The 10,455-nt window shown below is 41.5% G+C and overlaps 1 protein-coding gene across 1 annotated transcript in view; it reads right to left on the bottom strand.

The window, feature by feature from the left end:
* Positions 1–1,273: 1,273 nt before the first annotated feature.
* TDRD9 (tudor domain containing 9) overlaps positions 1,274–10,455 on the bottom strand; it is a 106,840-nt gene continuing 97,658 nt past the window's right edge. The window contains exons 34-36 of the mRNA XM_030883213.2: positions 9,998–10,116; positions 2,833–2,905; positions 1,274–1,583 (exon numbers count right to left, since the gene is read on the bottom strand). Coding sequence (XP_030739073.2) covers positions 1,482–1,583; positions 2,833–2,905; positions 9,998–10,116 — 294 coding nt within the window. The 3' untranslated portion in view covers positions 1,274–1,481. The remainder of the gene's footprint in view (positions 1,584–2,832; positions 2,906–9,997; positions 10,117–10,455) is intronic.

Genomic DNA, 10,455 nt, shown 5'->3' with positions numbered 1-10,455 from the left:
TTTTTTAACCATTCACAGAACTTTTATTCAAAAGCTAACAAGCAGAATGGGTGCTCATCGGCTCAGGTCTGTCCTCCTGCACTGCTAACCCCACAATGTGCTCACTCTGCAGACATGGGCTAACTACTTCCACCTGGCAAAGCGAAAAGCAAACACCAGGGTCAAAATATCCTGCTTCTTTTCACAAGGCAGGTGAAATCTTAACCTTAAAGTTGAACAAAGGATGGTGTGTTGCTAGCTTGGTAGCACCACCTCCTGCATTAAAGGTGGGAAGCGCATTCCCCAGAAACCCCCCACTGGAATGCTTCTGCTCTGGGCTGCCTCAGAAGCAGCTGAGCAAGACTGGGGCACAGGTGAAGTGGGGGCCATGTGCTCAGACGGTCGCGTCGGGCGCAGCCGCTGCTGCCGGCACACTCAGCATCCAGCGTGCTTCCTGGCTGCCGGCCCAGCACAGCCCTTGGCCAGGCCCCCAGTTTATAGAAGCTCCCCTAGACGGGGTGGTTTTCGAGTTCTCTACATGAGCTCCTGGTCACGACCCCACGTTGCTGACCAAATATGTGGGCTCTCACAAGCCTCAAACTGTCCGCCTGTAAGCAGCCGGCTCAGGTGGACCATTTCTCCGATCCGCCCACTGGCCCTTCCAGACCTTCACTCCAGCTCCTGTCACGCTCGTGTAAGAGCTAACTCAGATCTCATTTACTGCTGCATTTACAGTGGCTCTGCTTTTCTGGTGAAACCCTGTCTGACAAAAGTTGACTTTTAAAAAGAAGTCTATATTCCTTTATAAGTTTTAGAAATTTGGATTTTTTTCAGAATGAAATACCTTTTAATCTCCTCTGACTAATAACTGTCAGAAACAAACTCAGTCTAATGCTTTTATTGTTTTAACATAGATATACTAGTGACCAGGTAATCTCTCTAATTTCCAAAATGTGGACTAAGAATTTAACTTAAGTAGAAACCTAAAATATACAAAACTGAAGTAGTTTTACCAAAATTAGGTATTTTCCTTCATGGAAAAAAAATTAGAAAATGCCACATGGTTTTGAAAAAAACACACAGCTTTCCCCTTGTGGTACACTGGGAGCCCTGGTTTCTCCTGTGCCCCAGGTTTAAATCACTGTAACAAAATAGAACATACAAGCATGTTCTAGAACCTTACATGAAAAATTAGCCACTTATATTTACCTTAGTAAATTGAAAGCAAAATACAGCTCTTTTTCCAAATGAAGTCTTCTTTCAGAATAACTTTTCCCAAAATGTTTATTAATACAGTGATCTTCTGTTTCTAGAAAAGACTAGACTTTTCCCAATCTTTCACTTGAACAGAAATACCACTCTCCAGCCACCATCCGAAGAGGAAAGGAACTGGGACCGAGAAGGTCTTTCAGACAGAGTGGACAGAGGGAGGCAGCCTGCGGGTGGAGCCTTTAACAGGCCTCCGTGGCCCCCAGGAGGGCTGGGTACAGCCTGCGTCCCGTCTAGGAACTGAGGACAATCAGTTTGTGCAGCTGGTACAGAAAGGTGTTCTTCCCTCTGCTGCTCTCCCGGTCCGCCTGCTCCATCACCAGCTTCAGATCAACCTATCGGGGCAAAAGGACCAGTCAGGCTCTGCAATGGGACTTTTCTAGACATAAAGTAAAACAAATAAAATTATACACACACATATACATAGACACATAAGATGGCAGAAACTGACGCTTCTCTATTCTCACAACAATAAATACTATATATCTGCTATTTCATCTTTAAATTCATCCTAATAATATGGCAATCTTTACCCAGAAATCTCCCATACATTCCTTCCTATGTAACTGTGAACAGTAAACGTGAACAGAGGCATTAAAGCATGTAAGTTTTCTAAACCACACCAACCTCAGAATGAAATTCTGCTTTCAAAGTAAGCCCTGCTATTAGCTTCAAACACCCCCGTGGAGGCTGTAGGAGAGGTGGCTGGGGCACAGCTCTGTGCACATGATGGAGCTGGCTCCAGGGACTGGTCCTCAGGGCTCTAACAGGGGAAACCAGTCATGGAGCACATGGAGAGAAGAAGGAACATTCTGCAGCAGAAGTAACTTCCAGACTCAGAGTGGGACAACACCATCTCCAGGGGTGGTAGCCTACCTCCACTGCCAAAGGGATGAGAAACTAGTGCCCCAGCCGGTTTATTTATAAAGACATCCTTGGCTCTAGGATTAAAGCTTCAAATTCCTCCCTGAGTTCCTTTCCTGAAATTACATTTTACTCTAAATCTTACAGACAGGAAATGTCAAGGTGCCCCATACGGGCCGTGCCCTACTTCACAACTGCTATGGACTGAATTGTGTCTTCCAAATCCCCAATGTGATGATATTTGGAGATGAGGCCTTTGCGAGGTTATTCAGGTTAGATGAGGTCATGATGGTGGGGCTCCCATGATGGGATTAGGATGGGATTAATGCCCTTATAAGAAGAGACACCAGAGAGACACCACTCTCTCTGCCATGTGAGGGCACAGTGAGAAGGTGGGTGTCTCCAAGCCACTCCAACAACAACCAATGTACCCTAAAAGCTAATCCAAACATTCGTACCTGTTTTATCCAAAATTAAAGGATAATAAGCCTGAGGTCTAATTTTTCACCAAGACATTACACAGAGTATACTATCCAGAAACAGCCTGTGTGGCCTGTGGCCCTGCCCCGTTAACCAAAGAACCACACACTTTGCCGCCAGGCTCCCTCTGCTCCCGGGCATCCTCCACCAACCCTGTCGGAGCCCCTGAATCCATCAAGCGTTCTGCTCCCATCAATCCTGGTGGTAGGCTGCTCACGTGGTCACCTATTTCTCACTCACCTGATTCCACTCATATGGCTTTTCATGCCACTGAGGAACAATCTTCTCTCTTGGTTTCAATGGACAGAACAAACTAAAATTTAAAAAAAGAGAGTTTAAGTCACCTTAATTATACATTAGTAATTGAAAACACTACTGTGATTTTTAAAATGAGATTTAAATTCTATGTACTTTCCCTCAGAATTGTAACTCCAATAAGTTTCTTAAAGGTCCAAATTTATGTAATTATGATCAGAGAATATTTTAACCCCCTATACATTCAAAAACAAAAAAAAATGGAGCAACGTGGGTCTGTAAGACTGACCCTTGTTTTCTGTGTTCCCCTAGTAACCAGTGGAGCTGCTCCGTTACCACACGTCGCCTGGGTTACCGAGTCAAGTTCTAGGAAATGTAAGAGGATCTTTTATACCATTTATTCTTAAGCAGCCATGACAAGTTGGAAATGTCATCAGCTTAAAAAGGCAGAGATAGAGAATTCTAGCAATAAGAATGTAAAGAAGTCTGCAAATCTTCTTGCACCACCCCTCCAAGCAACTATAAAACTAGACTAAATCGTCCAAACAACATGCCTGAAGACTCTGGATATTAACCAAAAGCAAATTCAGAAGCATTCGTTCACGAAAAACTGCTGAACTCCAGGTAACAACAGTGGAGTCTGTGGAACTCATGCCTGGGGCTACTCCCACCCACCACTCACACCCACCCCACCAGCTCAACCTGGCACCCTAGGGTTCCCAGGGTGAAAACAGGCATCTTCACTGCCAGACTGAATTTACTTGATTTGGAGCAGAGGGTAAAAACCCTCATGCCTGGCAGCACTGTCAGTGAAAATGGCAACCTCAGTAGGAAATAAATGGAGAAAGCCCACAGCTCTGGGAGCCTTCTGCCCTGGTCCTGCTTGGGGCCAGCAGCAGACCAGCTGACAATCCAGAAATGCAAGAGGGAGATCCTGGAAACGAGTGCCGCAGAGGCTAGTCGGGCTCACCACACATTCCCTAGCTGACGGAGAAGCTGCACACACACGTGCAGCAGAGACCTACGAAGGCCCCTGGCCTGCCACACAGCCCTGGCCGACCAGAAGGTGGCATGCACGCACAGGAAAGTCCTGGCAAGAAATAAAAGCCAGATTTCAAAACTGCCTGAACTTTGGATGTACTACCTGACCCACACAGAGACCCACCGGCAGAGGGCAGAAGCCTTAATGACTTAGGTATTTAAGCACAACTTCTCACTAATCATTGGCTGAGCACTAAGCAATGCAGACACAAGGATGACCCCTAACAAGCCAGGCTGAAAAGTAAAAAGAAGAATTAAAAAAACAGGCATTAGTGGCCTTACAACATGGTGGGGAAACTGATTCTGCAGAATTCTGCAGGGAGTAATCAAAACCCTACATTAATACACTACGTTATCTAAAATGCCCAATTTTCAGCAAAAATTATGAGATATTTTGTGAAGAAACAGGAATGTGTGACCCATACTCAGGAATAAAAAAAAGAACAGCCAACAGAAGCTGACTGAGTGGACTCAGATGTGGTTTTAGCAGGTAAGACTTTAAAAAAGTCACTGCAAGTACATACAAAGAATTAAAGCAAACTGTGTTTAAAGAAATAAAGGAAAATATGATGGTAATGACTCAAAGGTAATCTCAATAAAAATTTAAAACTATACACAGAACCAAAGAGAAATTTTAGAGTTGAAAGGTACAATAACTAAAATGGAAAATTCCTTATGTAGGAGACCAAAATCTGCAGGTGTGAGATGCACAAATAAAGAATCAGTAAACTTAAGGATGGATCAATAGAAGCTAACTAATCTGAACAACAGAGAAAAAGGACTGAAGAAAAATGACCAGAGCCTCAGAGATCAGTGGGACAACATCAATTGTACACAAACACATGTAAAATGGGAGTCCCACAGGAGAGGAGAGCAGGAATAGGGCAGAAAAATCATTTATAAAAATTCAAAGATGCAAATAGGTTATAAGTAAAAGGATAGGAAAAGATATGCCATGCAAACAGTAACAAAACCAAGCCAGAGTAGCTATATTAATATCAGACAAAATAGACTTTAAAACAAGAAATACTACTAGAATAAAAAGAGAGATTTCATAATGACAAAAGGGCTAATACATCAGAAAGATACAAAAATTATAAACATAAACGTGTCTAACAGAGCCCCAAAAGACATAAAAGAAAAGCTGACAGACTTGAAAAAAGAAATAACTCAATAATTAGTTAGAAATTTTAATATCCCAGTTTCAACATTACAGAACTAGAGAGAAAACCAGCAAAGACAGTGAGTCCTAGAACACCAACTCAATCCACCCAACATCTACAAAACACCCCACCCAACAACAGACGTGCATTCTTCTCAAGTGAACATGGACCATTTTCCAGGAAAGACTGTATGTCAGGCCATAAAACAAGTCTCAATAAATTTTAAAAGAAATTCTGAAAGACTGAAATCATTCCAAGTATATATAATACCTACACAGAAATAAATTATATATCAACATTTTAAAAAGTTGAAAAATACCAAAATACTTGAAAATTAAACAATATACTTCTAAATAACCCATCAAAGAAGAAATCACAAGGGAAACTAGAGAATATTTTACAAAGAATAAAAATCAAAATGCAACAAATCAAGAAGTATGGGATGCAGCAAAAACAGTAACGGAGAGAAATGTATAGCTTTAAACGTCTGTAACAGAAAAGGTGGTCTCAAAACAATAATTAAGCTTATAAGTTATGAAACTAGAAAAAGAGCATGCTAAACCCAAAGCAATCAGAAGTAAGGGAATAATCATTATGAGAGTGAACATCAATGAAACAGAAAAAAGATAAACACTAGGGGGAAAAAAATCAACGAAACCAAAAGTTAGTTCTTTAAAGGGGTCAACAGAATTAATAAATTTTAGCTAAGCTAAACTGACTTAAGAAGAAAGAAAATCTGAACAGACCTAAAACACAAGAAATTAGTAATTTAAAATCTCCCCACAAAGAGAAGTCCAAGCTCAAATGATTTCACTAGTAATTTCTATCAAATATTTAAAGAAATATCAATCTTATATAAACTCTTTCAGAAAATAGCAGGAAACACCTCCTAACTCATTCTATGAAGCCAGTGCTACTCTGATACCAAATCAGACAAAGATATCACAAGAAAACTTGTGATATCTTGTGAAACCAATAACCCTCATGAACACGGATGAAAAATCTTTAGCAAAAACCTATTAAAAACCTTTAACTTGTTTGCTATAAAACAAGTTTATAGGGACTTCCCTCATGGCGCAGTGGTTAAGAATCCGCCTGCCAATGCAGGGGACACGGGTTTGAGCCCTGGTCCGGGAAGATCCCATATGCTGCAGAGCAACTAGGCTCGTGTGCCACAACTACTGAGCCTGCGAGCCACAGCTACTGAGCCTGCACGCCTAGAGCTCCGCAACAAGAGAAGCCACCGCAGTGAGAAGCCCGCGCACTGCAACGAAGAGTAGCCCCCGCTTGCTGCAACCAGAGAAAGTCCGCGTGCAACAACAAAGACTCAACACAGCCAAAAATAAAAGTAAGTTTTAAAAATAAATAAAAATAAAACAAGTTTATAAAAAGAATTACACACTATGTGGAATTCATCCCAGGAATGCAGGCTAGCTTTAACAACCAAAAAGCAATTAATGTAATATACCATACAAATCAAAGAAAAAAAACATGATTATCTCACAGACACAGAAAAGGCATTTGGCAAAATGTGACATTCTTTCCTGATGAAAGCTCTCAGCAAACTAGGAATAGAAAGGAACTCCTTCAACCTGATAAAGAGCCTCTACAAAAACCCTGCAGCTAACCTGCAGCTAACATACTCAGTAGTGAAAAACGATGCTTTCTCCCCAAAACTGGGAACAAGGCAAAGATGTATGTTCTCACCACTTCTATTCAGCTCAATACAGAGGGTTCTAGCCAGTATAATAAAACAGGAAAAAGAAATTAAGAGCGTACAGATTGGAAAGGAAGCAGTAAAACTGTCTTTATTCATAGATATGATCCTGTATGTAGGAAATCCTAAAGAACCTACAAAAACTGGCACTAACAAACAGGTTTAACAAGGTCACTGGATAAAAGATCAATATATAAAAATCAAGCTTCCTTGGTGGCGCAGTGGTTGAGAGTCGCCTGCTGATGCAGGGGACACGGGTTTTTGCCCCGATCCGGGAAGATCCCACATGCCGCGGAGCGGCTAGGCCCGTGAGCCATGGCCACTGAGCCTGCACGTCCGGAGCCTGTGCTCCGCAATGGGAGAGGCCACAACAGTGAGAGGCCCGTGTACTGCCAAAAAAAAAAAAAAAAAAAAAAAAAATCAATTGTTCATTTCTAGCAATGAACAATGCAAAAATAAAGAAAACAATTTAAACTCACAATAGCATCAAAAAGACTAAAATAGAAATAATTTAACAAAATACTGCACACTTGAAAACCATAAAAAGTGTTAAGAGAAATTAAAGGATATCTAACAGACATTCCAGCTCAGTGCATTGTACAACTCAACACTGTTAAGATGGCAGTTCTCCTCAAACTGATCTACTGATTCAATACAATCCCCATCACAACCCTGCAAGGTTTGTTGTAGAAATGGACAAGCCGATCTTAAATTTTATATGGAAAGTAAAAGGATCTAAAAGAGTAAAAAAAACAACTTTGAAAAAGAAGAACAAAATATGAGGACTAACACTACCCAATTTCTATTAAAGACAGACATAAATCAACAGAACAAAATAGGAAGTTCAAAAATAAACCTTTACATTTATGGCCAATTGATTTTTGACAGGTGCCAAGGCAATTCAGAGGGGGAAAAGACAGTTCTTCAGCAAATGATGTTATAACAACTGGATGTTCATATGTGAAAAAATGAACGTAACTCTTACACGTCACACCATATACAAATATCATCTCAAAATGGATCAAAGACCTCAGTACCATAAGTAAATATAAGAATTAGAGGAAAACAGAGGAGAAAGAAAACTCTTCTGTGAAGTTGGGTTTAGCAAAGATTTTTCAGATATAACACCAAAAGCATAAACCATAAAATTTTTTTTAATAAAGCTAAAGTGGACACCATCAAAATTAATAACGTGTTCTTTAAGATATGCCATTAAGAAAATGAAAAGACAAGCTATGCGATGGGGAAAATATCTGCAAATTGCATATTCGGAAGAGACTTTTAGCTAGCATTTATAAAGAACTTCTACAACTCAATAAGACGACAATCAAACCAATTAAAAAACAGGGAAAAGATCTGAAGATACTTCACAAGAAAAGGTGTATGGCTGGTTAATGAGGATATATAAAGGTCTTTTATATCATTAGTTATTAAGGAGACGCAAATTAAAACCATAATAAGATACTACCATAACTCCACTAGATTAAGTACAACAAAAAATACACTGACAATGCCAGGTGCAGGCAAGGATGTGAAGAGACTGGAACTGTCATATGTTGCTGGTGGGAATGTAATATGCGAGTCACTTTGGAAAACAGTTTGTCCATTTCTTAAAAAATTAACATAAGCTTACTATACAACCTACCAATTCTACTCCTAGATATCTACCTGAGAGAGAAGAAAATATATGTTCACTCAAAGACTTTACATGACTTTCCAGAGTAGCATTATTCATAACAGCCAAATACTGGAAACAATCCAAACATTTAATCAACTGGTGAATGGATGGATAAAGGAAACGTGGCATACACAAACAGTGGAGTATTATTCAGTTGTCAAAAAGAACAAACATGTTACAACACGGATGAACCTCAAACATATTATGCTCAATGAAAGAAGCCAGATTTTTTTTAAAAACATTATGCCATTTATATAAAATTTTCAGAGAAGGCAAATCTATGGAGACCACGAGCAGCTCAGTGGTTGCCCCGAGTGGGGGTAGGAACAGGAGTTGCTGACAAACGTACGAACTTGTGTTTCTAAAAACAGCTTTATTGAGGTACGTACCATGAACTAATTAAGTACACAATTTAATAATTTTAGTAAATTTAGAGATTTGTGTGACTATCACCACAACTGTTCTAAGGTATTTGTAAGCGAACTTTTGGGGATGACAGAACTGTTGTAAAGCTGAGTTGTGGTGATGGTTAGCACAAGTCCGCAAACTTACTAAAACCACTGAACTGCTACCCTAACCCCCACCTACCCAGAGCACAGCAAGTCAGGACACGGCCACCCTCGTCGGGGGTGGAGAGAGAGGGAATAAGGAGAGGCAAAGGAGCACCAGGTGACTGGTCCTTCCTGGCGAGAAGGCATCCTGTGCTGTTGGGAGCAGAGCTGTGTAAGAACGGGGAGCATCTGCCGACTTGGTGACCTGACGCTCCTTCCCATACGCATTTTGGGTGATTTCTTTTAGCTTTATGAGCACTTCTTAAGTTTTATAACACGGTTTCCCTCAGCTGCTGGTCACGTGGCACATTCACTGCGTGCAAACACACTGAGATGACCTGTGCACTGTATGTATGTTAAACTTCAACACAAAGTTCACGTAAAAATATTTTCAGCCTTTATCACAATGGCTAAGGCAGCTCTGTTTATCTAACACCTTTCTGAAAGGTGTCCACTGCTCCCTGTTCTCGCGCAGGACTGGATGTGCCGGGAGCCTTCTGTTTGCTCCTCCCCCATGTCTGTCCTCCCTTCTCGGCCTCCTCTGAGCTGTCCAGGCTGACCTGGGCTCACGGGCTGCACCACCGAGAGCCCCTGTCCTAGGGATTCGGATTGGGTTTGGCCAACGGAGAGCCCAGCAAGTGTCGGGGGGGAGGGGGAAGCGCGACAGCGGGGCCCACTCCTGTAAGTTGGTCCTCTCCACACAGCCTCTCAGCCTCCACAGCCCAGGCCCCTCCCCTCCCTTTGCCCCTGAGGTGCCCACTGTGGCTTCCCTCCGGCCTGCCTGTGCCATTTGAAAGGGTCTCTTTACCACATTCTCAAGCCGCCCCTACTTGCTGCCTGGCTCCTGGCAGACGCTCAGGACACAGGTGGCTGGTGCCTCCGTCTGGCACCTCTAGCTGCCGCCCCGCGTCAGAGGATCAGTCTATCACGTCTCATAAACAATTCAAGGCATTCACAATCTAGACAGCTACGAAAGAAAACTTGTCATCACACAACTCACCCTAAAAGTTTCTGCCGAGCATTATCCTGCAACTGTGTGATCCTTTCTGGCCCAAGACACATCGATCCATCTGGTCCATCACACACTAGCTTGTTAATAGCGGCTCTGAGAATATTAATCTGTAAATAAATGGCAGCGCACTCATATGGCTCTTGTATAATTGAATTCCACGCCACATTTGAGTAATTCATAAGCATTCAGATTTCATATTTGCACGATTATCATCAGTATTGTTTCTGGAAGAAATTATCAAAACAACACAAATAACACCAATAACCACTATCAATAATTTAAGAAGCAATAACAGAAAAAAAACAGCAAGGAAGGTTCAGACTTTTCAGTGTAAGCACACTTTTTAAACTTCTACTAAAATTTAATAGTTTAACCCATGGGGTTACACTGTTCAAAATCTACTTGTATCACATACACAGTAAGCCCTCTGTATCTGTGGATTCAAC

Source organism: Globicephala melas, chromosome 2 (assembly GCF_963455315.2).
Source record: "Globicephala melas chromosome 2, mGloMel1.2, whole genome shotgun sequence".
Classification (NCBI taxonomy): domain Eukaryota; kingdom Metazoa; phylum Chordata; class Mammalia; order Artiodactyla; family Delphinidae; genus Globicephala; species Globicephala melas.
Note: the sequence above shows the minus strand (reverse complement) of the source record. Positions and strands in the feature narration are given on the sequence as shown.